The sequence below is a fragment of the Chaetodon auriga genome, chromosome 5 (assembly GCF_051107435.1).
Source record: "Chaetodon auriga isolate fChaAug3 chromosome 5, fChaAug3.hap1, whole genome shotgun sequence".
NCBI classification, from domain to species: Eukaryota; Metazoa; Chordata; class Actinopteri; order Chaetodontiformes; family Chaetodontidae; genus Chaetodon; species Chaetodon auriga.
In genome coordinates this window covers 20,417,360-20,442,591 of record NC_135078.1, presented here as the reverse complement: position 1 = coordinate 20,442,591, position 25,232 = coordinate 20,417,360, and the positions used below count along the sequence as shown (strand labels likewise).

General features: G+C 41.3%; 1 protein-coding gene across 3 annotated transcripts in view; it reads left to right on the top strand.

Annotated features, from left to right (window-relative positions):
• The first annotated feature begins 617 nt into the window (after positions 1 to 617).
• The window catches only part of vps13a (vacuolar protein sorting 13 homolog A), a 32,431-nt gene continuing 7,816 nt past the window's right edge, over positions 618 to 25,232 (top strand). For 2 of the 3 annotated variants that reach the window (XM_076730158.1, XM_076730160.1), the window contains exons 1-62: positions 618 to 817; positions 1,514 to 1,557; positions 1,662 to 1,704; positions 1,787 to 1,882; positions 2,356 to 2,457; positions 2,847 to 2,956; positions 3,071 to 3,130; positions 3,296 to 3,355; positions 3,649 to 3,729; positions 4,143 to 4,200; positions 4,558 to 4,685; positions 4,912 to 5,018; positions 5,179 to 5,350; positions 5,889 to 5,951; positions 6,085 to 6,217; positions 6,320 to 6,414; positions 6,559 to 6,701; positions 7,175 to 7,376; positions 7,471 to 7,585; positions 8,202 to 8,338; positions 8,529 to 8,661; positions 8,957 to 9,074; positions 9,195 to 9,336; positions 9,501 to 9,612; positions 9,760 to 9,935; positions 10,075 to 10,231; positions 10,423 to 10,502; positions 10,626 to 10,685; positions 10,825 to 11,023; positions 11,104 to 11,220; positions 11,379 to 11,482; positions 11,710 to 11,877; positions 11,972 to 12,279; positions 12,450 to 12,597; positions 12,682 to 12,853; positions 13,075 to 13,199; positions 13,346 to 13,515; positions 14,140 to 14,396; positions 14,560 to 14,744; positions 14,862 to 15,005; positions 15,372 to 15,581; positions 15,818 to 15,961; positions 16,229 to 16,330; positions 16,436 to 16,588; positions 16,675 to 16,933; positions 17,138 to 17,298; positions 17,529 to 17,632; positions 17,740 to 18,052; positions 18,172 to 18,308; positions 18,504 to 18,798; positions 19,265 to 19,369; positions 19,556 to 19,702; positions 20,022 to 20,153; positions 20,342 to 20,475; positions 21,661 to 21,729; positions 23,266 to 23,398; positions 23,746 to 23,803; positions 23,983 to 24,154; positions 24,386 to 24,539; positions 24,676 to 24,822; positions 24,978 to 25,059; positions 25,157 to 25,226. In XM_076730158.1, the coding sequence (XP_076586273.1) occupies positions 718 to 817; positions 1,514 to 1,557; positions 1,662 to 1,704; positions 1,787 to 1,882; positions 2,356 to 2,457; positions 2,847 to 2,956; positions 3,071 to 3,130; positions 3,296 to 3,355; positions 3,649 to 3,729; positions 4,143 to 4,200; positions 4,558 to 4,685; positions 4,912 to 5,018; positions 5,179 to 5,350; positions 5,889 to 5,951; positions 6,085 to 6,217; positions 6,320 to 6,414; positions 6,559 to 6,701; positions 7,175 to 7,376; positions 7,471 to 7,585; positions 8,202 to 8,338; positions 8,529 to 8,661; positions 8,957 to 9,074; positions 9,195 to 9,336; positions 9,501 to 9,612; positions 9,760 to 9,935; positions 10,075 to 10,231; positions 10,423 to 10,502; positions 10,626 to 10,685; positions 10,825 to 11,023; positions 11,104 to 11,220; positions 11,379 to 11,482; positions 11,710 to 11,877; positions 11,972 to 12,279; positions 12,450 to 12,597; positions 12,682 to 12,853; positions 13,075 to 13,199; positions 13,346 to 13,515; positions 14,140 to 14,396; positions 14,560 to 14,744; positions 14,862 to 15,005; positions 15,372 to 15,581; positions 15,818 to 15,961; positions 16,229 to 16,330; positions 16,436 to 16,588; positions 16,675 to 16,933; positions 17,138 to 17,298; positions 17,529 to 17,632; positions 17,740 to 18,052; positions 18,172 to 18,308; positions 18,504 to 18,798; positions 19,265 to 19,369; positions 19,556 to 19,702; positions 20,022 to 20,153; positions 20,342 to 20,475; positions 21,661 to 21,729; positions 23,266 to 23,398; positions 23,746 to 23,803; positions 23,983 to 24,154; positions 24,386 to 24,539; positions 24,676 to 24,822; positions 24,978 to 25,059; positions 25,157 to 25,226 (8,405 nt within the window). In that variant the 5' untranslated portion in view covers positions 618 to 717. The remainder of the gene's footprint in view (positions 818 to 1,513; positions 1,558 to 1,661; positions 1,705 to 1,786; positions 1,883 to 2,355; positions 2,458 to 2,846; positions 2,957 to 3,070; positions 3,131 to 3,295; positions 3,356 to 3,648; positions 3,730 to 4,142; positions 4,201 to 4,557; positions 4,686 to 4,911; positions 5,019 to 5,178; positions 5,351 to 5,888; positions 5,952 to 6,084; positions 6,218 to 6,319; positions 6,415 to 6,558; positions 6,702 to 7,174; positions 7,377 to 7,470; positions 7,586 to 8,201; positions 8,339 to 8,528; positions 8,662 to 8,956; positions 9,075 to 9,194; positions 9,337 to 9,500; positions 9,613 to 9,759; positions 9,936 to 10,074; positions 10,232 to 10,422; positions 10,503 to 10,625; positions 10,686 to 10,824; positions 11,024 to 11,103; positions 11,221 to 11,378; positions 11,483 to 11,709; positions 11,878 to 11,971; positions 12,280 to 12,449; positions 12,598 to 12,681; positions 12,854 to 13,074; positions 13,200 to 13,345; positions 13,516 to 14,139; positions 14,397 to 14,559; positions 14,745 to 14,861; positions 15,006 to 15,371; positions 15,582 to 15,817; positions 15,962 to 16,228; positions 16,331 to 16,435; positions 16,589 to 16,674; positions 16,934 to 17,137; positions 17,299 to 17,528; positions 17,633 to 17,739; positions 18,053 to 18,171; positions 18,309 to 18,503; positions 18,799 to 19,264; positions 19,370 to 19,555; positions 19,703 to 20,021; positions 20,154 to 20,341; positions 20,476 to 21,660; positions 21,730 to 23,265; positions 23,399 to 23,745; positions 23,804 to 23,982; positions 24,155 to 24,385; positions 24,540 to 24,675; positions 24,823 to 24,977; positions 25,060 to 25,156; positions 25,227 to 25,232) is intronic. The other variant, XM_076730159.1, reaches the window with a different exon arrangement.

The window sequence follows — 25,232 nt, the reverse complement described above, 5'->3', positions numbered from 1 at the left end:
TACGACCAAACAAGCAAATAAAAATCAGTGATTGAAGGTTTAAGGTTTTTGAATTGTCATAGAGGTTTGTAGAAGCCAATATAATTGCTGACTATGATTCACTATGTACTTTAAATTCAGCATTGCCACAGCTGATAAGTTGATTAGTTAGAATATAACAGATGTCTGAAATTTTCTGCAACTCAGTCATTTTTTTGGTCCAGAAACAGTTAAACATACTTAATCATGTTTATAAATACAGTTTAATCTCTCAATTGAACCATATGTCACTGAGAAGACCAGAGGACACAAGGATGTCTTTACAAAAAAGCATGAATTCAATTAATTCAATCAGCCAATTTAGCAGCTTTTATACTGTTTGTAAATTCTGTCAATGTACTGTTTGGTTGTACTAACGATTTTGAATTTGTGGACAATTGTGACAGTATTATAATTAAAAGAAGAAACTTTGTTGTCAATTGTGAATCTCGTAAAATATTCCCATTAAAAAGCCCACATGAGGGCACTTAGTATTACTTCCTTCAGTTACCCTCTTTCTCAGCGTTGCAGCAGCGGTTGACATTTCTTTGATGCGCATGCGCCGCAAGCAAGTAATCGTATTGCAGCTACGAGATGACGTCAAAGCCCCGCCCCCAAAGAACGTCCGAAACTGACGTTGAGGGAGCCGAGTCCTCAGAAATGTAAACATGGTGACAGATAGATGAAAGAAACGCCGAAATGGTCTTCGAAAGCGTGGTGGTTGATGTCCTCAACCGATTTTTAGGGGACTACGTTGTCAACCTTGACAGCTCACAGCTACAGCTTGGCATATGGGGAGGTAACTGAACGCGTGTTTGCCAATTTAGTAGACTAGCAGGCTCGCCAAGCTAGCGAGCTAATGCTAACAGACGTTAGCCACCAGTCGTGTGTGACAGGCTCGCTCAGCTGTCAGTGTCACTTTATCGGCTCTTAAATCTAGTTCAGCTGTCCAGTGTGGGCAAGAGGGTGCCGCTAAATGCTAATTTATGGATAGAATAATGAGCATTGTTTATTTCTTCCTCCTTCAGTTGCCGTCTGTTAACGAACCTTATTTGCTACTGCACGCCTGTTGGCTCAATGCATTCACGCAAGTAAGAGAGAGACGAGCAGTTCAGGGTCACACCCTTTTACACAGCCAGGTTGTTATTCGCCACTGTTTCATACTGAGCCCAGGAAGTTTGGTAGTGAGAGCTCTGAAATACTATCCAGTCAAATGGGAGGATTAGGAGAGAGGTTTCCGAGCCACTGCTAAACATGTCCCAACTTGTAAAATTAACCAAATTGTAGAGCGTTTTACCAAACCTTTTCATGAAAGTCTTGAACGATACACATGTGCCCTATTGCCCTGTGTACTGAATTATGTCAATGGACAAAGGCAAAAGACCTCCTCTTTAGATTGGACTGTTTCTATGAGCCCTTTAAGACAATACTAATCTATTTAGTTTATGAGAATGCACTAGTAACAATCAGTAAACACATATTCCTGTCCTCACAGGTGATGCTGTTCTAACAAATCTTGAAATAAAGGAAAATGCCTTGGTAAGTTGCAAGTAAATGCGTAACTAAGCAAAATGAGTCTGTCATTACATTCTAGCATTCACGACAGATTTGTGCTACAATAATTTGCTGTTCTTCTGTTGCAGAGTCAGCTTGACATTCCTTTTAAAGTGAGAGCCGGTCATATAGGTGAGATTACAGTCACTGCCCTCATCTGCCATCTTTACTTTGGTGCAAAAGATTTCTCACATTGTGTTGTTTCTGTTTACAGGACGGCTGGAGCTAAAGATTCCATGGAAGAACCTCTACACCCAATCAGTGGAGGCGACACTGGATGGTGTCTATCTGCTCATAGTCCCCACAGCAAGTAAGTTCACCATCTATGTCCATCTAAATACATAAAAAATGATGAGGCCAAAGTACTCATCTGTAATATACTTTTTAGTGTATACTGTCAATTCCCACCAATAATGGAGATATTTAGTGCTTTTAGGATATTAACCCGCTGCATGTCAGTGTTAAGATGATTAGGCTTCTCATTTTACATGAACATTTTAAAGATTCAAAAACACATTGAAACATTTTTGCATTTTAATGACACGTATTGTTATGAAAAGCAAGCCTTTAAAATATCAGCAGTATCAAGTACAGTCTAATGAATAACCCCTATGATTAGTAGAGTGTAGCACAGTAGTCAGACAAAGGAGGTCTGTTACTTATTCATGACCCCAAAGTACTTGCCAGGACAAATCGGAAACTCAGGTTTATCATTCTGTGTATTTAATAGTTTTCAGAGATGTGCAGACAAATAAACATTTGTACTGACCCCATTCTTTCCAGGTATAAAGTATGACGCAGAGAAGGAGGAGAAGCAGCTACAGGAGGCTCGTCAGAGGGAGCTGCAGCGGATAGAGGAGACAAAACTGAAGGCTGCTGAGCAAGGTGATGATTTTAAGGTCTCTGTGTGTGTAAGTGTGTGAGTCCAGCAAATGCTCTGTGGGTGTGTAACCACAAAAAGTCACAAAAAGCTTTCCATCCCAGCAGGTTTCAAAGACTTTTTAGTCAAGATGTAAGAGAGGAAGTGTCGGAGAAAAAAGATTAAAGTAATTTGGTTGTGAATTGTGTGTTGTTTTTGGATCAGCCAGCAGTTTTTGCACTTCATAGTTTAGCACTGCTGCGTTTTGTGAGCCTGTTGTCAAAATATGACAACACATTTGTTATAAATATGAAGACTACACCTTCCTTCAAAATATACAGATTTTGAGAGAATAAGTTCAGTCTGTCAGATAAGACTCGTTCTCATGTTCTGGATGTTTGTTTGTGTTTGACAGAGAACCCTAAGCTGGAAAAGCAGGACACCTTTGTGGAGAAGCTCGTCACCCAGGTCATCAAAAACCTGCAGGTCAAGATATCTAACATCCACGTACGATATGAAGATGATGTGAGTATTCAAGCTGAGCTACCATAGTGATGTATACATGTACAGCATAACTCAAATGTTTGTTTGAATAGTTCAGTTGAAGCTGTAAGTGATGAACTTACTTATTTCCTGCAGGTCACTAATCCAAACTGTCCTTTGTCATTTGGAGTGTCACTTAAAAACCTCAGCCTTCAGGTAATTGGTTGTAACTTCCCTCCGGTCAGAGTATATCCTGTGTAACATTCAGCAATTAAGGTGTTCTTTGTCATTTTTAATACACTTGCTGAAACATAATTGTATGCGTGTAATATATGTATTTAAAAATGTAAAGTAAGGCTCCCATACCTCACTGCTTCACAGACATCTGATGAGAACTGGAATCCCAGCCTTTTGGATGAGAATTCCAGGCTTTTCTTCAAAGTAAGATATCCAACCACTTAATCTATCAACTCTGCCTGTACTTAAAAACCTATACAACTATATATGATAGGAAGTATTTTTATCCTGTTTTTTGCCATTGCATTTGATTTCTTTGTCCCTTCAGGTTAACTGAAATTTCAATTAACAGTTTTGTCAGCAGTTGTTCTAAGAACCAATTTTATGTCATTGGTCCATGATCCAAACTTCAGAAATCATTGTACACTGTCAGCTCTGTTTTGTTTCAGCTCTGTCAGCTCTGCAGGGCTCTAATTGATTTCTGTTTTCCTTCTCAGTTGGTTCAACTAGACAGCTTGTTTGCCTACTGGAATGTCGACTCAATACTCTTCTCCAATCACAGTGCCGATGAGGCTTTGGTGAGTCACTCTGTTTTTGCTGTGTTGCACCTTGTGTCCGCCAGCCTGGATACAGCTATGTCATTGTTTGTCTCATTCTGCCTTTTTGAGACACAACTTCATTATCGTGTGCACGCAGAATAATCTTAAGTTATCAAGTTATTTAGTCACAATATGAAAGGCCCTTTTCTCAAATCGTTTTGAAGCCTTGCTGTAATTCTCATTGTGACTATTGAAAAAAGGCCTCTGCAAATCCTTCATTGATCACTGCAGATTTTGTTAACCATTCTTGTCGTCCGTCTATGGGTAGATTGCTTATAAATGTGGTGTTGTAATGGTTGACTTCCCCATGTCATCAGGAGGTTAAGCAAATATTGAGCAAAGAAAACGGATAAAACAAAAAGTCAATGAAGCTCTTCTCCCTGTGTCTATAGCGATGTCTCCAGAGCAGCATGGAAATCCACAACTCTCTTTGTTTCAGCCATGACTTCAGTGAGTGTCTCACAGTTTTGTACTGTTATTTCATGTGCTCACTTTAAAATTTTTGATATGTAATGTTTGCACTTACACAGCAGTGCCTGAAAATTGAGTGAATCACACAGTTTGAATCACCACCAACACATTTAACAGATTTTGTTTTGAGCTTCAGTTGTCAGCTCAAGCTCACAGATTTTTGAACGGCTAACCTTGTTAAAGAAAAACATATTCACAATTTTGAAATCCCAGTGAAATACTGGTTAATATTTTGTCCATACAAACATAAAGTCATGTTCAGACCCAAAGTTTATAAACGCATTATTAAATCAAGGTTGACAATTTACTTTAAATAATCTTTTTGGTGGCCCACAGTTTTTCGACCTATCTCAGCGGATGCTAAACTGCGGATGAATCCCAGGTCAGATGTGGATTTCTCTTCTCCCAAAGTCGACCTGATGGTCAATCTCAGTGAGGTGGCCATTGAACTTAACAGACCCCAGGTAGGTGTATGTGTTGTGTCTAAATTTGTCTATGTAAAAGCCTGGTAAAAACAGGGATTTTCAGGAGAGAGAGAGAGAGAGAGAGAAGTTTAAGACAAACAAGGTGGGAGAAAGTGAATTCAGAATTTGAAAGGGTGCATAGTTAAAGACGTTGCTCACCAGCAATAAATGCTCTTCTCTCAGTGCTCAGTGCCAGAGAGTAATTGCTGACTTCCTCTCTCTCCAGTACATTAGCATCTTGGAGCTGCTGGGCTCAGTGGATATGATGTCACGGAACCTGCCGTACAGGAAGTACAGACCCATGGTCCAAGTTCACAAGAATGGACGTATATGGTCAGTAAACACATTTTTAATTTGATTTTGAGTTTTGATTCCATTCAGTGACTATATGCCCTATGACCATATGCTGTGTGACATCATTCCACATTTGCATGTGTTAGTAGTTTTGCACATTGTGAAGCTCACTGTGTGCTTTTATGTTTCTATCTTACAGGTGGAGGTATGTGATCACAGGCATCCTGGAGGTGGATGTGAAGCCGCGTCTCCACATGTGGTCATGGCAGCACATTCGCCGGCACCGGCAGACGGTAAAACGCTACCGGGAGCTCTACAAGACCAAAATCACCAGCAAGAAACCCAGTGAGGAGCTGCTGAAGGCATTAGAGGTGGGACAGGGCTGAACTTTTAGTTTCTTACTTTGATCCTTTTAGATCCTAACATTTGATCCACTGACTGCTTAATGTAATGTTAGAAGGAGGACGAGGGTAAACGCAACATTTTTCATGTTTTTGCCTTTCATTAGCTTTGAGTTCTGAACCTTTTTGGCTAATTTTTGCCTAGTCAAACATATATCTGGAAGGGTGTTACTGCTAGTGCCAGTTAAAGTTCAGAGCAGCTGCTCTGTTTTGTTCTGCTTGATTGTACGCTATCAAATACCTACTGTGCTTGACTACAGTAACCATGATTCATTGCTTACATGAAATGGAATATGCAAGTAGTTGATTACAAAGATATTACCGTCTCAATATCCTTTTCATTACATTACATGTAAAGGCCTTTTTGTCTGTCTCTCCTCTGTTCTGTAATCATCATCTTTTTCCTGATGTGATTGATAATGGACGTTAGTAATAGATGCATCACTGCAGGGAGTAGCAGGAATTTCAGCTAAAAGCTCTAATCAGTTTGTCTTGTATCTATTCTCAGGAGCCTGAGAAGACCTTGGATATTTTTAACATCACGTTGGCCAGACAGCAAGCTGAGGTGGAGGTAAGCTCTCTGTCTCACCCACTTTATAGTGGGAATCTTCACTTTGTATGCTTACTTTGTACTGGATCTCTAGCTTCAATTGTAATGACTGCAAACAAACAACAGCAAACAAGTTCTTCTTTTACTTCCCCAGGCAAGCAAGGCAGGCCTGTGTATTTACCGTCCAGGGATGAAGATGGAGGAAGAGGAGTCTCAGGGTTGGTTCAGCTGGATGTGGAATTGGGGAGGAGAGGCTGATGCACCAACAAAAGAGGTCAAGACTGGAGGTAGGACGTAGAAAATAGAAGTAAGGATACAGAGAAAACAGCAAGACAGCAAGGTGTTAGCTAATGCTGTTCTTCCTATTCCATTTATTGTCTCTGTCTCAGGTTTTGATGAGCTGTTAACCCCCGCGGAGAAGTCTAAGCTCTACACTGCCATCGGATACAGTGAGACCGCTGTTAATCCCAACCTACCAAAAAGTGTGAGTCACTTCCTTCCCTGACACCCACCTGTCAACTAATAATACGCCTCCGTTTGGCTTGCCGTCCACATAAACAGTATTACAACGATCAAAATACAGTGTACAGATACTTTGATTATGGACTATGTTGTCACTTCTTTATAGTTTGAGGACATGAAGGTCAATTTCCACATGGAGAAGCTGTCTGTGTCCATCAAAGACGACAAGGACAAAAATGAGATCATCAAGCTGACTGTGGGAGAGCTCAAGTCCACGCTCACACAGAGACCCGGAGCACAAGCCATCAAGTTTGTCGCAGATTTTTATTTTTTGAGGGGTCTTCCTTAGATTTAATAGTATCCGCACTGTATGTGTTAAAGAGTCTAGTCTCCAGTTCAAGTTTTTCGTTTCTTTTTTTTTTTTTTTTTTTTTTAAAAAAACGTTGAGCCCCAAGCACTTCTGTTTGTGTGTGATTAAAGATTTAACAGAAAAGTTATGAATAAAATATATATGTATGTATATTAAAAAACACTGGGAGTAGCAAATTATCGTTAGAACCAGTGGAACCAGTTTGTAGTTTTATTTTTAGTCAATTAAAAAACACATTAACACCATATGACTGCAGGGGAAATTTGTTTTCACATGTCTACTTCAAAGGAGCAACATTGTAGCTGGTCTTTATTTATTCACCATCCTTTTTGCTCTCAGTACTTGGAGTATATGCCCTCCTTAGTATCCTGCCATGGGTAGCACTGACAGTTTCTTTTTCTCTTTTTATCAGAATCACAGCCCTGCTCAGTTTGTTTGAAGTCACAGGCCTGGCCAGTAACCGGCCTGCACCAATACTCCTGTCATCAAGAAAGGCAGCCACAGGTGTAGGGACCCCTCTGCTTTCCATCCTGTTTGAGACCAACCCGCTAGATGAGAGTGCTAACCAGCGGCTTCATGTGGAATCACAACCCTTGGAAATCATCTATGATGCTGTGAGTGGTGTCTGTCAGTGTGCATGTATGAGCAGGAAAAGAAACATGAAGGGGTTCCATATCAAATGCCTTCTCTGTTTGTGTTTCTGTGCAGATAACAGTGAACAGCATGTCGATGTTCTTCATGCCTCCTGATGACCTGCAGCTGGATGAGCTCACCAACGCAACCCTCATGAAATTGGAGCAGTTTAGAGACCGCACAGCCACTGGTCAGTTTCAAATTCATGTACACACATCGACTATGTATCAGGGGTTGGTTTGCAGCCTGCTCTCAGCCCTCTGATGGGCAGCCTCTGTCCTTGTTTTTGCAGTTTTCTTCATTTTAGCATGTGTTTACACAGCCTGCATGTCAGTCACTTGGATTGTGTTCCTGTTTATTTTCATGAGGCTGATTGTTTCCTGAGATTTTTCCTTTGGGTATCTGGGTATATTCAACAAAGCTCTGTTAAATTAATGTCTCTTTATCACTGACCGGCCCAAAATCTGATATAAAATGAGCAAGTTACTTAATGGCAGCCATTCTATCCAATTAAATTCAATACCTACATCAGTGCTTATTCTAGATCTATGATCATAATCTGAGAGTCCAGTTACAGTAAAATATTTAATTTTCATTATCTTTTTGTGAAATGTAAAAAATTTTACAAAGCAAAGTTGCCCTTAAACACTTTCTTTTCCCCACTGAAACATCAAATATAACCTAATATATCTTTTAAAGAAGCAGAATTAATTTAATATTATATATTGCTGATATCTTCATGCATATTACAAACATTTTTCCTGTTTTGGCCGCAATTGTTCAATTAATGAAATTTTCTTTTTTAGGTCTAATGTATGTGATCGAAACACAAAAAGTTCTCGACCTGAAGGTGAACCTGATGGCCTCCTACGTCATCATTCCACAGACTGGCTTTTACAATGGCACTCAGAACATCCTACTGTTGGACCTTGGACACTTTCAGGTCTGAAAGTGCAAAGCTTGACATCGGGCTGAAAAATCCAACACACATAAAATTATGTCAAAATCCTAAACTAGTTCTGCGTTTGACCATGTTTGTACGGTTTCCCCGAAGATACACTGAAAAAAAAATTGTTTTTTAGTTAGTTTGAAATATTTCATGTGTGAAAACCATTATTTTGTTATCTTTTCAGATGTCCAGTCTAAGCAAGAAGCATCTGCCTCAGCTGTCAGCGGGCACCAGCAACATTGAAGACATCATATCCAGAGCATATGACAGCTTTGATGTACAGCTTAGCAGCCTGCAGTTCCTTTACAGCAAACCAGGTACTCACATGAGAAAATGCACCTGTCATGAGTCAAAGGGTCTTTACTGGGAATGTTTTACAGTGTAACACAATTTCTACAGAGAAACTGGATTGAGAGAATGTCAGTGAGTAGCTAACTTTTGTGGGCCTGTTGACTGTACTGACCCAAGAAAATAATACATAGACATCAGAAGAGATTGTCTCAGAGCTTTTGAGATGTTTCAAGTGGAGGGAAGGATGGCACGCATACATTTCTCTAACAAAAGTGTTTTAAGCGTTCTTAAAATAATCAAAACACCTTCTGTGTGTGCCAGATGGTGACTGGAAAATGGCCCGTAAGCAGAAACAGTCACCGCTTCACATCCTTGAGCCAGTGGATCTAAAAGTTGTGTTCAGCAGGGCGATGGTCGTCAAAGACTCCCGCATGGCAAAGTAAGCTTGTAGTTTTTTTTTCCCCATGTTGTAAGGATTAAAGGTACTGGGCAGACTTACATTAAAGGTCCCACTTTTGTATATGTGTCTTTGTCTTCCACGTTTGCATGTGTGTTTCAGATATAAGATGTCTGGAGAGCTTCCTCTTCTGTCTCTTCGTATTTCTGATGATAAGCTTCGAAGTGTTCTCGAACTGGTGGAAAGTATTCCACTGCCTGAGAGCAGACCTGCTGCACACGGCACTGCTACATCCTCCACAAAGGCAAGAACATCATGATGGCCCCTAGATGAATGAATAAAGAAATATGCATATTAAATGATATATTTGGTGTACTCCAATGATAACACTGTCAGAGTTTAATGAATTCAGTAAGATAATAGTCCTTTGCTATTGTGGCTCATGTTTTGGTTCTCTGTCATCCTCAGCCAAGGCAGTCATTCACCCCGCAGCTCACTCCCAGACGACCTCTGAACTTAGCTGACCAGCGCTCCTCTCTCATATTCGAGTCATGTGAGACCATCAGCATCACCTCACTGGGTAATAACCATGTCCTTTTCGCTCTGCACCCCACATGTAGCCACACATACATAACCATCACACTAAATGCCGTGTTACACTCTATGTGTGTACCTACATTATACCAGATGGGTCATTGTGCGTGTTTTTGTTTTTGTCACCTCTCAGGGTCAGAGGAAGATTTGTTCTACGATGCTCCCAGCTCTCCCATCGGTGAGCGACCCTTCTTCCCAGATAATCCCATGCCGCTGCGCTACGCAGACCTACACAAAAGAAAAAGTCTTGCTAAGGAAGATGCTCAGAAGAACATGACTGACTTCATCATGACGTTTGAAATCAGTGAGGTACAGAGAGGTCTTGTGGAATTAGGTGACAAAAATTGTCTGTGACGCGGTTTTAATTGTCTCATCCCATTATTCTAATCTGTTTTCCTTTTTCCATCTACATGTTCTCTTCCTCTATGTCTCTCACTGCCTCATCTAGTTTTCTGTTCAGTTGTGTCGTCTGTCTGGGGATCAGGAGGTCACGGTGCTCCACTTGGACATCGAGGGTCTGGGCACTGAACTGAAAATACGCACCTTTGACATGACATCTAACACCTACCTACGAGAGATCTGCCTCAAGTGCCCTGAATATATGGGTCAGTAGATGCTTGCAGGACCATTTGTCCCCTCACTTTTATTTCTGTCGCTTCAGGAGACTCTTCATAACTCAAAAATTTGCTAACATTGGTGACTGCAAACATTCAAATAAGCGTTTGCCAATAAAGGTCAGGTGAGTCTTGGCTGCAGTTTTTATATGTCACGATTTATTTGTTTGTTTCTTATATAGATTCTGAAGAGAAGCAGGTTCAGCTGATCACAACGCTAGACAACACAGAGGTTGACCTGCTAACCCTGGAGTACATTAAAGTATGTGTGATGCCATAAATTGAAATTTGTTTACAGCAGTTTCATAAATTGTCAGTATCCTGGATTAATATTTTCCAAATGTTGGTAAAAGCTTTCTCATTGAAGATTATTTGTCTTTTTTAGGCTGATAAAAATGGCCCTGAGTTCAAGTCTCAACACAACAACACAGAGCAGCTCATCAAGGTGAAGGAAACATTAATTAACTAGTAATTAACAACATTAAGTGTAAGAATAAGAACAAATGGTGTGTTGTGCAAAAAAATAGATTTCATTCTTCTTCTCCACCAACATTTTAAGATTTTTGCATTGCATTCCCCATCAGGTGACCTTCTCATCCCTGGATGTGCATCTCCATACAGAGGCTCTACTCAACACCATGAACTTCCTCACCAACCTCCTTCCTCCATCCACAAAGAAAGAGGGGGGGCAGGAGGAGCTCCCTACCATCCCTGAGGAGGACGAGGCAGAGCCAGAGAGGGAGGGAGAGAAGAAGGAGGAAGCTGTTTTAACCAGGAAAAAAAGTAACTGACCCTAATAAACCCTCTCTCCAAAGCCATCATTCTTCTGTGGTCATCTTCACCACATGCCTTTTTTTCCACAGGTTCAAAGAGCTCAAAGTTCGCAGATGTGGTGAATCTGCATATCAGAGCTGATCTCCGCTGTCTTAAGGTTTTCATTCGTGGACAGAAAGCCAGGATCTCTGAGATTAGTATTGAAGGTATGGAAGTGATGTGGCATCTCCTGCTCCATGAATGGTGTTGCATGTGTTCCACCGATGCCTCTCGCAGAAAGACTGCTACCACCCAAAGGTCCTAACTGACAGTGGTCTAATGCAAATAAATGCTGTCTCACTGTCTCACTCTCTGAACCATCCAGGTCTGGTTTCTGAGGTTCTAATGAGGAAGAAGGAGATGGAGGTTCTGGCCAACCTGAAGAGCATTGTGATCCTAGACTGCGACAAAGATGCGCTTTACAAGAAGGTACGATCAGCATGTGGCTTTCCTTCACAGATGTGAAGACTCTAATAATTGATAATTATAATCTATTTTGCGTCTTTTTTTGTGTTTAACTACTTGTATTTGTGACATTCATAAATGTTGACGACTAACTATGAGTCACTCGATAAGAATTGTATCTGACTGTTGTTGTTTCCTGTAAAGCTCTGATCATTTGAATTCTTCTGATTTGTCTCTCATTCATTTCTTAGGCTGTATCTATAGCGGATAAGGAAGTGTTTGCCTTCCGCATGGTGAACTACACAGATGCAACAGAAGGAGACGCCTATCTGGACATGTCTAAAGTCGACACCTTTGTCACACTGACCGTGGGATGCATCCAGGTCATCTTCCTCAACAAGTTTGTCTCCTCCATATTGGTAAGCAGTTAGTGGTTCCTTCAGCAATAAGTTTTTTCTGCATTCCACCACCAACTCCTATTAATTTCTCTCCTATACTCTTTCATCCTCCCAGGCATTCATCAACAACTTCCAGGAGGCTAAAGAGGCCCTGGCTGAGGTGACAGTCCAGGCTGCAGAAAAGGCGGCATCAGGTGTGAAGGAGCTCGCAGAGCGGAGCACTCGGATTGCCCTGAATGTCCACTTCAATGCACCTGTCATCTTCCTGCCCCAGTCCTCCTCCTCCACCAATGTGATTGTAGCTGACCTTGGTCTGCTGTCTGTCAAGAACCGTTTTGCCAAGCAGCCCTTTAAAAGTGATGCTAAGATCCCGCCTGTGGTGGATATAATGACTGTGAGACTGACTGATCTCAAGATGTACAGGTCAGAGACCAGCTATCCTTAGGATGATAAACACTGAACTGTCATTAAACGTTCATCTGCTGAAAGAAGATGTTTTGCAGAGTACTAAAACATGATTGGTTGATATTTCCAATAATCATACATTCTTCTTGATAACTTCTCTCATTACTGAGTGTTGTTGTTGCTTTCAGGACCTCATACATAAATGAAGGTTTTCAGGGAGAGATCCAGGTGCTGAAGCCAGTCAGCCTGGACTTGGAAATCCAGAGAAATCTTTCATCGAACTGGTACCACAACATACCTGACATAGAGATCACTGCTCATCTCAAACCAATGAGTGTAAGTAGTGCTGTAAAAAATGACCAGTCCAGGTGTTTTTTTTCATTTATTAGTGTTGTAAAATCTTGTGTCTGTTCCCAACAGCTGATCCTCAGCCAGGATGACATGACAGTGGTCCTGAGGACGCTCAGTGAGAACTTGTCAGAGAAGTCTGATGCTGTTCCACCTCCAGTTTGTCCGCCCACAACTGACCCCTCCTCTGACTCTGTGTCTAACAAAGAGTCACAAGGCTCTGGAACCACTGGACCTGCCAGCAGTAAGGATGTTTATGTTATGTTTTTTTGTATTCATGTGTATGTAGTGGTTTTAAACAGAAGAAAAATAGACAAGGGATCTTAATGGGCAGATGAGTACATTTTTGTCAGTCTACAAAATGAAAGTGGACTATTGACCATTTGAGATGAGCCAGCTACAGGTTTTCCAGCACCACGACAATCCTGGAATCTGAAATGTGTTTGTGCTGTGATGACTCCGCAGGTAACACAGTAGTGACGGCTGCTGTCGTGGAGACACAGAAAAACAACCAGCTGAAGAACACACTGAAATTAGACTTCAAGTTTGACTCAATGACGCTGGTCTTATATAGCCCTCATGAGAATGTGGTAATGCATACACACACGCACCCATATACACAGACAATATGCCACTCACAAGTGATGTGTAAACATAAAATGAGGCGTGTACCTCTTCATTTTACAAGACATGCGTCACTAGCACAGTCTAACTCAGTGTATATGTCATTATCCAGATGCAGCTGTTGGATTCACATGATGAGCAGCTGAAGTTGGCGGAGTTTACTCTGGGCACCATCTCCACCTCCGTCCACATGTTCTCCGACAGCTCCATGAAGGCCTCGGTCCGTCTGGCTGCCTGTCTTCTAGATGACAAGAGACCCAGGATCAAGATGGTCACCCCGAGGTATATGCACACAGACATATGAACATATTTGCCTGTATATATACTGCATATACACTTTGCTTTACACTTTTACACGCAGTCGCACATGCATTGTCTGTGCACATCCAGACAGAGATGTATGTATTTGTACACTTGCCTATCAAACCATGAAAAAGCTGACAAAAAATATTGAATTAAAATTTACAACACACCAACAGTGTACAATATGCTACTTTAAATTACAGTATGTCCTAGCTTGATTGATGAGATATTCTTGTTGTCTGTCCTCAGATGCTGTTTTAGCTGTTGTAATACAGTGTGAGTGTGAGTTTACTGACAGATGTAGAAACTCAGTAAAAGTGGAATACAAAGAAAATAGGATCTGCTGTCCCACCATGTAACGCATCAATATCATGCTCAAAAATATCATGTAGGACAAATTCCATTAAATGTTTGGTTTCTGTTCTCTCCTCTGGAGGTAATATTGTAATCATCACTCATTCTTTACTCTCTCAGTCCCTCTTTTATGTCCCCCTTTGTCTCTGACTATGTCTGATATTTATACTTTCACTTTTTTCTCTCCTCCATATCCCTCTTGTTCATATCTCTAACACTGTTAAATAACACTGTTAACGTCTTCTCCAGGATGATGGCAATGCGTCCCGGTGCAGAGCAGAACATGATGGTGGAGGTGAACTACCGTCAGGGCCGTGATGGCACCATTTTGGACACAGTGGTGCAGGATGTGTACCTGTGTGCCAGCATGGAGTTCCTGCTCACGGTGGCAGATATCTTTCTCAAAGCCACCCAGGAGGGTTTTTCTCAAGTACCACAACCAAAGAGCAGCACTGGAGCGGGAGATAAAAAGAACATTAACTCCTCTGTCACATCTAAAGAGTCAAGTGAGTTAATCATATTCCTTTCTATTTAGTTTTAGACTTTTTGTGTGTCTGTGGTAACACAATGACTCATATACTGTGCATTAGAATTGTGAGTAGAGTTGAATTAAATTAGTCTTCCATAATTTGTTCCCTGTTGTCTGAACTGATGTTTTCCTCTGATTAGCTGCAGCTCCAGCCACAGTGTCGAAGACGGAGATGAATGTTTTGGTGCGAAACCCGGAAATTGTGTTTGTGGCTGACCTGACGCGTGCTGACGCTCCTGCCCTGGTGATGACCACAGAGTGTGAACTAGTGATGAAAAGTGGCGCAGAGGGATCACAGATGACTGCGGCTATCAAGGACCTCAAGGTTTGTATTGCCACTGCAATATAACTCGGAAAAGGCACAAAATAATAAAAAAAAAGTTATCTTGCATGCAACAGCAACCAATATACAAGTTTGTCTTAATAATGGTTGTTATTGTAGGTAGTGGCGTGTCCCTTCTTGACGGAGAAGAGGAAAAACAATGTGACCACAGTGCTGCAGCCGTGTCAGGTGTTCTTCCAGAGCACTCAGTCCCCAACATCCCCTCAGGCTATGGAGGTCTCCATCAATGCTCTCACACTGAAGGTAGTTGTTTTATTATTATTATTACACATTCTGAGTCCAGGAATGAAATCAATAAAATCAACTGGATCAAGAAGCAAGAAAAATTGATTTCAAGTGGCTCCAATATGTGCCATGGCTTGAAGCTGATGGTTAGCGCACCAAAATGAGGTGATAGATATGTCGTTTTCATCCACATCTAGCAAACAAAACAGGTCCCTTTTATACATCCTGAATTATTCATTATCTGATGAACATCTGTTGTCTTTGAAAATACTCCACAATAAAAACATCTGAAAGAAGAAGGTTCACTATTTGTATGATTAGAAATTGAAATTTAGCTTTGAACTATGAAATTGGTGTGAAACAGTTTTATGTCTCTCTGCCCAGGTATCTCCTATCATCATCAACACAGTGATCACCATCCAGTCGGCACTCACTCCCACAGCAGAGACCCCCGAGGAGCTGGAAAGTCCTGTTCCTGTGGACCTGTGGGAGAAAAGGGGCTGGAAGGAGCTCAAACTCTGGTTCCTAGAAGAGGATGGGGATGAAGACACAGCATCACTGGCCCCACTGATACCACAGGGAGAGTCATTACAGGTATTTATCTGCATTGTGACTCAACTGATTATAGAGTGTGGCTGATTGCAAGCTATAATACCATTTCAGTTCTGATCTGTTTTGCAGTTTTTATATGTACACTTTGTTCACTTTTATATCACAAACCCTTGATCTGTTTTGCTGTCATATTTTATTCTATACACATAATAAAACACATTCCAGTTTGCTTCATAAAAAAAAACTGGTTGTGTAATTTCATTGGCTCTTCCCTGCAGGTGACAATCAAATCCATCTGTCTGACTCTGGAGGCTGGAGTCGGGCACCGCACTATCCCCATGCTTCTGGCCAAGTCCTCCTTCCATGGAGATGTGACAAACTGGTCCACACTCATTAACTTGCGCAGTGAGCTCATCCTGGAGGTAACACACACACTGCATTAATTTCCAAACCTTAATCCCAGACGCTTTCACTGTGAAATAACCCTCCAGTTGTTTTCCATGTTTTTAGATCAGTCAAATATGAGGAATTCACATATTTTTTTAAGAAGATATGTTTTCACACTTTACATAGACTGAGTGATTGTAATATATCGATATTCACCAAAATAATTGCAATTATGATTTGTGGCATAATCGAGCAGCCCGACTGTGAAGGTTACTGAAGTTTTCTTGTTGAATTGGCTTTAGGTTCACTATTACAATGAGGTGGTGGGAGTGTGGGAACCACTACTGGAGCCCTTAGAAGATGAGACAAGAGATGGTTTCAGACCATGGAGTCTTGAACTGAAGGTACTGAGGTGTATGACACATGCACATTTATAGAGTATATGTATACTCACATATGCAGACACATACACACACACACTGTTTCTCTTTTTACCATCCTATAACCAGATGAAGAAGAAGCCAATGAATCACACAGGTTTATCAGATGAAGTGGATTACAATGTCCCAGACTATAAAACGGTCATCATCATTAGCAGTAAAGACCAGCTCAACATCACCCTCTCCAAATGTGGACTGGCCATGCTGAGTAACCTGGGCACGGTAAGAGAAGGGCTGTAATCATTTTTTAACAGGAAGTCTAAAGATGGACAGTCATCTGTAACATTCATCTTCTTGCCTTTTCTCAGGCATTTGCAGAGGCTGCCAAACAGACGGCTGATTCCTTCCAGAAAGATGAAGCTCCCTTTGTAGTGAAAAACCGCCTGGGCTTGCCAGTGTCCGTCCGCCACAGTGAGATGTTTTGTCCCATCGGCCAGCAGAGCACCAACTACACTGTGAAGCTGCAGGATGGGGAAACCCTCGGGATGGATTATTCAGCCACAACAGACTCAGACCAGTTCTCAGCCATGATCTCCTTGAGCACAAAGGACTACTTCATACAGCCTAGTAAGTTAACCTGTATACATAAATATACTGTATATGCACATGCAAGACTATCAATGGTTGTTTCAGTATCACCCGCCTGCACATTACTGCCAACACTATTTAGTTATACACACATCTTACAGTTTACTCAGTTTCATCATCTAATATAAGAAAAATGTCAACATGTCACATATGAACTGCTCTTATGTCCTCTGCCTTCTCCAGCTCCAATGGGCCACACCTCAACCAGCGTGATCCCCCTGATCAAGGTGGGCAGGGGGATGTACAGCGTCATGCACAAAGACTCAGGAGTCACTCGTTTCCTGGTCTGTCAGATTTACTCTGTGGAGGGCAGCAAGTACATCAAGATCCGATCTCCTTTCCAGGTAATTAACTGATTATCTTATACATGTCATCTTTCCTTTTCCATCTTTCCATCTCTTTTGTATATCAAGACATGAGTGCAAAAAGTTGAATTCCTTTCAAAATTAAGACAATAAGCAGCCGTCCCTGAGGTAGCTCTTAATGTATTAAATAGAATAGGATTACAGATCAAATTCAAAATACAAGAATTTAAATCTCTACGTCTTCGTTTCTTTTCTCTCCTTTCTTGCAGATCATCAATCATTTCTCATTCCCATTCAACGTGTTTGAAGGATCAACATGTCTTGGTACAGCTCTCCCTACCGAGGAGTTCTGTGTGCCTCTGGACTCATACAGGTGAGGGCAAACACATGAACACACATCTTCATACAGTCTCTTTTTTGTCTCCTTTTCTCTCTCTTTCAAACTTCTTCACCACTTCTACTCTCTGCTGCCCCCCTCAGGTCTGAGCTCAGCCTTCAGCCGATAATAGAGGGCAACGGTGACGGTCAGGGTGAGCAGTTTGAGTGTTCAGAGGGCTTCAGTTACGAAGACGTCAGCAACCAGCAGCCCGAGACACACCTCCAGCAGACCTGCCGTCGCTGTGGAGATGAGGGTGGTGTGCTGATAGTCAATATCGTGCCAGTAAAAGACGCTGTGACATGCAAACACACCGGAGGTGTTGGGGAGAATTTTGATGTGCCCTTTGTGCTTCACCTGTGGCCCACCGTCCTGCTACGCAACCTGCTGCCTTACCCCATCTCGTACAAACTAAAGGTACGATGTTTCTGGTAATTACTACTCAGGTCGGCCTTGTAGGTTGAAAATATACTATAAATCTGATAATCCAGCTCCACTGTTGTACTCAGTGTCCTTCTGTGCCTCCTGCTTAACAGGACAGTGGAGTCTCTGCCCCTGAGGCCACTCTGAACCCAGGCTACTCTGCCCAGCTTCACACTGCAGTCATCAACCAGTCAAGTCTTGATCTCTGTCTGCTGAACTACTTGGCTCAGGACTGGTCTTCTGAGTACAGGTTTGACATCAATTTCATTTATAGTTGATATTTTACTTTCCCATCATTATTGTGTCCTTGTTTTCTATATATTGGTCATAACTAACAATTGAAAAAGCAGTTCTGTTCATAGGTGGACCATAGTTGCCACGTAGTATGTTTTTAAGAACACGGCAGATGAAGGGATACATATTAATCATCATCTTTATTGTACAGTCTCCGCAGTGATCAGGAAGAAATCACCTTCATAGTGTTCCAGTCTCTGCGAGAGAATGACGAAGATGACGGCGACGGGACGGAGAGGAAGAGGGCTGAGTTGGACATAGCAGTGCATGTTAAATACGACGCGGGACAAACGGTGGTTGCTATCCACTCTCCATATTGGATGGTGAACAAGACAGGCAGGCTGCTGCAGTACAAGGCCGACGATATCCACCGCAAACACCCCCTGGACTATGACATGCCCCTGCTCTTCTCCTTCAAGCCCCGCCACTTCCTGAGAAACAATAAGGTTAAGAGTTTCATTCATGTTTTCTCACATGTATTAGTACAACACTGAAATATCTTGTTTGTTTTTGATGAGGACCAAAAAAAAAAAAAGAAAACTACAGCAATTTGTTCAGACAATGTGGCAACTTGGTATCTGAAATTACTATTATTACAAAAAGATTTTCTGCATTTATTTATTGCCTTTTTTCAAGTCAATCACTGAATGAATTAGTCAAAGAAATTCTGTCGCTGTTAATAAACTAAGAAACTAAGTAGTTTAGTTGCGCACAGCCCTCTAGTACTGTAGTTCTTAGGCCAGCTTGAAGTCAGTTTTTCTTTGCTTGTACATGTACATATGTAATATTTAGTACAGTACGGTAAAGCACACAATTCAATAGGCAGGTCCAAAGATCCATCTCAATAACCTCTTGCTGTTTCTTATTGTATTTCTTATTGTATATGAATGTCATTTTTTTTTCATCTCTCAGGTTCGTCTTATGATCTCAGACAGTGAACTTTCCGACGATTTCTCCCTGGACACAGTTGGTAGCCATGGAGATGTCAAATGTAAAGGCCGATACAAAGATTACCTGGTAAGATTTTGACACAGAGGCTGATACTGAGATATGAATTAATTCAGACTTACTGTCACAAAAGCTTGATTTAAAAAGTCAGCTGTTTTGGGTGAAGTTTTAAAGTACTTTTGTATGTGACTGAGGAAGGTTTTGTTGTTGAGAAAGTACGTAATTGTCATCTTTGTGACGTCTGTCTGACCTCAGCTTGGTGTGAAGATTGACGCGAGCAGTTTCAGTCTAACCCGCATCGTGAGCTTTGTGCCGTTTTACATGCTGGTCAACAGAACCAAGCACAGCGTCTTCATATGTGAAGAGGGGCAGGACAACTGGACGGAGGCTCAGCCAGAACAGGTCAGAGTCAATATATTAATTCTTAAAATGTTAAACATTTCAATTAATGCCTGGATCTGGAAGATATGTTACTGATTATAGATGTGCAGTATATAGATGTACAGGATGTTGAAGACATCAGCTTTAACTTTCTGAAATTGCTTAAATGTTCTAAATCAAAGTAGAGTCAGATTTTTATATTGCTTAGATTTGGCAGAATCTGCAAAGTAAGACCTTTGAGGGCTAAATGTACGTTTTTTACTGTGTAACATTGGCAGATGAAATCCTGACTGTGCTGTGTCATTAAAGGTTTTGTGGTTTTGTTTTATTCCACCTTTAGTCAGCCATTCCCTTCTGGCCTGAGAACGACACCAAGCGGCTAAAGATCAAAGTAGCAGGTTGTTTGTTACCTCCACAGACTATTGACTTCACACGGCCAGAAAACTGCCTTTTGCTGCATCTGGACAACTCAGTAAGTAGAAGATAAGTGTTGTCTCTTCATGTTAAGTGATTTATTACAAGGTGTGCTGTTTTCATCTGTGATAAAAGTTTGTGTTTCTTGTTTGTCTAGTCCTAATGAAATATACTCACAGTGGCTTCAGAGCATTTAATAAACCCGTATACTATATACCAGTATGTAGACTTGTTATTTTTCTGCAGGTGGGTGGGATCATTGTAGATGTGAACCTGTCAGAGCACTCGGCAACAATCCGATTCTCTGAATACCATGACGGCGCGGCCCCTTTCCTGATTATCAACCACACGAAAGACCAAACTCTGCAGTTCCATCAGAGGTGAGAAAAGACACAAAAACATGCTGTTTTGTGTCAGCACTAAATACTTACTGGGAAGCATGTGCTTGTAAATAGGCACATGCCTCGTCCACATGTTTACGGGAATTATTGAAAACAGTTTTTCCCCTCACCTTCTCAAAAAATGTAAATAGAAAATATGATATACTGTTTTAATGCCAAAACATATAGAAAAGCCATGTTTTAGACAGAACCTGTGTACATGTGGGTGAGGAGGAAGGATAGAAGTTAGATAGGAAACATGATGGAGATAAATTATGTCACCATGGTTCATCATCACAAACACAGGAAGGGAGTGGATGAGAGAGTGAAATGTGGGTGAAATATTTGCTGAGGATGGATTACTGAAAAATTACTGAAGGAAGTTCTATTTGTTTGGAACATGTCATCTTCTGTTAAAGGGTTAGTTAAAAATGTTCCTGTCGTAACATTTTATACTGTTTAATAACGTAATATTACAGCGTTTCTTTGGTCTAAGTGTTTCAAAGTGCTTTAAGTTTCATTTGAGTTATGTTGTTGATGTGCCACACTCACAGTAAGATGAGGAAGTGCACAAGTGTAAACAGGAAATCTCTTAAAAATTCAAAGTCGGTTGCCAGTTGTGCCATGCTTTTCCATTCAGCTTCTGTATTTTCTATCAGGTTTTCTGCTCATTTTTATCTCAGTAATTTTTCTTATGCTTCCACACCAGCAACAGCCGTGCCCCGAGGAGTTATGTTTTTGGGTTGTGCGTCTGTCTGTCTGTTCCACTCTTGTAAATGCATTATGTCAGGAATGCCTTGAGGGAATTTCCTCAGATATGGCACAAATGTCCACTTGGGCTCAAGGATGAACTGACAAGATTTTGGTGGTCAAAGGTCACCAGGACCACACTAAAGATAAAATGATGAGATGATGACATTTTGTATTTAAAAGGTCAAAGGTCAACTTCACTGTAACATCATATGTAATGTTTTGCAGAAACATTTTACCAACGAAGTCGTAGTTCTTCATACGCAACATTTACATTTGCATTCTTTTGACTTTTTGCATGTTTGTTGAATGAATGAATGACAGTACTCTTTTCTCCTTGTTCCAACAGCCTTAAACCGTTTGTTAATGATGAACTGACAGTGCTTTTGTTTTTGCTGATAGTGATTTATGTTTTGTGTGTTGTGGGTCATGCAGCGCCAGGACAGAATCCACGTGGGTGGCTGACGAGCTGCTCGACCTCTCCTTCTCAGTGGAGGAGGACAGGTAGAAAAATTTGAAAAGGGGAAACTCTTTTGACACACTCTAAACTCAGGAAAGGACTGAGAATTGAGAATGGGAGGGGAGAATAAGAACAAATGAGGATCTGAACGGATCATCTGAAAGTGCTGCATTAGTTGTTTGTTGCTGTCGCTCTTTATGTAGGTGCCAAATGATTTTTACTTGTTGGGAAAAGAAAATAGGGAAGTTGAGTTGCCAGTTCTCTCCTTCACAAGAAAATATATGTAGAATGTATGTCATGATAATATACATACAGTTTGGGAATTTAGTCTTCTGCTCTCACTGTGTGTAGGTGAACAGCTGTGACACGAGCTAAACACACGTCCAGTAAAGGTTGTGGACAGGAGTTGGTTTTTCAGTGGAAGCAAACGAGTTATTTACAATGTTTTATAAGCAACACATTAACCTTAGAAACTGTAGTTAGTACAACACCTAGCTTCTGCAAAATGAGCAGTTGAGGATGACACCAGTTGGATGAATGAAGTACAGCATAAAAACCCAATTTACAAGACAGGCAAGAGGGCAGAAACACACAAATGGTGCAGCACGTACATGTGAAGTGGTGTAACATTAAAAGGCAACTGCCACGGTCACTTAAATGTGACAGCACCCCTGAGTGCAGAGTGTGTTCAGATGAAGAGTGCAGGTAAAAGATAAGTAGAAGAAGACCGCTTCAACTGTGATCCTGGTTTGTCTGTGTAGTCTGCTCCTAACCCTCACCAATGTGTAGACCATGCAGAAATTATACTGTGTGACACAAACTTTTGAAATATCTTACAAATATGTGTATCATGAACTACTTTTGCTAAATATTTCAAGCCTCAAAACAACGACATCCACTTTGTGCACTCTTTCCTAAATTGTTTATTTAAAAATTACCTACTTTAATACCCCCCCTATCTTGATCTAAAGTGTTTCAGGACCATTGGTGGAGAGTAAAAGGAGCAGGTTAGACATGTAAACCCATTTACTCATTGATTACTGTGTTTTTCTATCAAGTATTAATCATCTTTACTTGTAGAAATACTAGTTTTGAATGCTGCTGACTGGATGGGATTCTGCCAGCGGAATCAAACCTCCTGCTTCTTTCAGTCCTTCTGTTGCATCGTATTCTCTTGTTTTTCACCTCCATCTGTAGATTATGGCTTCTTTCATTTTCTTATGTCTGCTTCGTCTCGTCCGAATCAAGATCAGTATCAAAGTCTACATGCATACTTAAACCTTCTCTCTCCAGGAGAGGTCTTGGGTACTTTGGCTGTCGTACTGTCATATATACGGTCATATTTCTGTCTGTTTATGGGAGTGTTTTGTGTCTTCTGTCAGACAGGTACTTTGGATTGGATGGTTATCATGGCGGTATAGATTCTTGGTGGCTGGGCTCTGTTGTATCACTGTACTGCCATCTGTCATTATTTGCTTCCTGTCAGATCAGTGGAATATTTTATGATTTTTAGTAGTTTGAAGCAGTGTTGCTGATGTATACAGTATGTGTGTGACTGGGTGGATGTCGTGTGTGTGCAGCTCGCAGAAGGAGGCGGAGCAGGAGGAGCTGGAGCCTGGAAAAGCTGTGCACTACACCTGGACTGAACCCACTGGCTCCCGAGAGCTTTGCTGGAAGTGTGGTGCTTACAGCGGGAAGCTGAAGAGTGAGGAGGTACTGCACTGTACCTGAGACACTGTACTGTTTGTGGTTGAGCAGTGATACAGTATTTATTCATTTACCTTAACTTCTCACCTTGTCGAAGTAAAGGTGCTTTGCCTCTCCAGCTGATGACCTTGTAGACATCATACTCAGTATTTTGACAATGTGTACTTTTAAAATTAGAGTTGGTCTTGATCATCCATTTTTCTGCCTCTCTTAGGAACGAATAATGGTGTATTGCATATAATGTTAATTGTCAACACAGTTTGTTGTGTTTTAGATGTGAACACAGTTGTCAGATGAGATCCTGTGATGTGTGTTTTAACAGTATGTGCCTTTGTCTGCTCCTGCATCTTTAGGACCTGCTTAAGGACATGAACAATGAGGGAAAACTGTTTGTGATCTCTTTCTATGAAGGTAAAGTACACGGAGTAATTTGCTCCTCAGACCACTTCAGTATATTCTGTAACTTTGTTTTACACAGTCATACATTCACTGATTCGCCTGGAGTGAAGGGGACAGGGATAGGGAGAATTCTACTCTGGAATAAGTAAAGTTTTGAATCAGTATTGTTTGGGTTTGTTGTTGATCCAAAGGTCTCCAGCGCGTTGTGCTGTTCACTGAGGAGCAGCGTATCTACAAGCTGCTCTGTGAGAGCGAGAAGGCGCAGCTGGCTGAGCAGGAAATCATCTTGTCCCTACAGAACGTGGGCGTGTCTCTGATTAACAACAGCAGCAGCCAGGAGGTCTCCTTTATTGGGATCACAAGGTAGATAACCAGCAAGACACACGTTTACACATACGCACATACAATTCAAAGCACAAAACCTGACCAGCACTGACCATGCACTGCCAGTTCAGTGCATCAAAATGTGTTTCAGAAGAGGTTGCAATGCTAAATGTTTGCACTGTGGAATGCAGTTGAATGCATGAGGTTTGGCCTTTGCTGCAGCTATGTGACATGTCAAGATTTTACTCTCTCTTGTTTGTCTTGTCATAGCTCTGATGTGGTTTGGGAATTAAAGCCTAAGAAGAAGAGTCGGTGGAAGACGCTGAGCACTAAAGAAGCTGAGATGCTGGAGAACAGCTTCAGAGAGTACATTGAATCTGGACCTGTAGACCACAGCATCGTCGACCTGGAAAACGGCTTCCAGGTAAGAGAATGAATGCATGTACAATCAGCTTTCCTGATTTCAAACGGTAGCAGTTGCAGGTGGTTAATTGATAATGAAAGCAGTCATTAGTCGCGGGCTCCTATTTGTTCAACTGTGTGACGTAATTGTCTTTCAGGTGTGCTTTACTCCCAATGGCGTGGATATGCGGATGCTGCAGCCGTGTGAGGCTCCTCTCAGGAGGCACTTCCTGCCTGGGGTGAAGGTGGAGTACAGTGTCTCACCGCGACAGAGAGCCTACCGTGTCCAAATCCACCGCATTCAGGTGAAAAGAAGTCATATAAACAAAATGAATCTGAAGTCTGTATTACAGTATTACAAATTACCTTCCTCAGCATTTGTTTATTAATGCATTTTGAATCCATCCTTACTTTGTTCCTATCCGCTGGTTTTAAGTATACATCCTTTTTTGTCCTACAGATCCAGAATCAGCTGCCAGGAGCCATCTTCCCATATGTTTTTTACCCTGTAAAACTGCCAAAATCTATCACCATGGACCATGGTCTGTTAATCCACGTTTTATGTCATGTTTAATTCAGCATTTTGTGCTGTTTATTTGCAGTATTTCAGAGCGTAATATGATTTTATTTTTCTTACAGAACCCAAACCTCTGACTGATATCAGCATTGTTACCAGAACAGCAGGGCACTCTGACATCTCTCGCATCAAGTAATT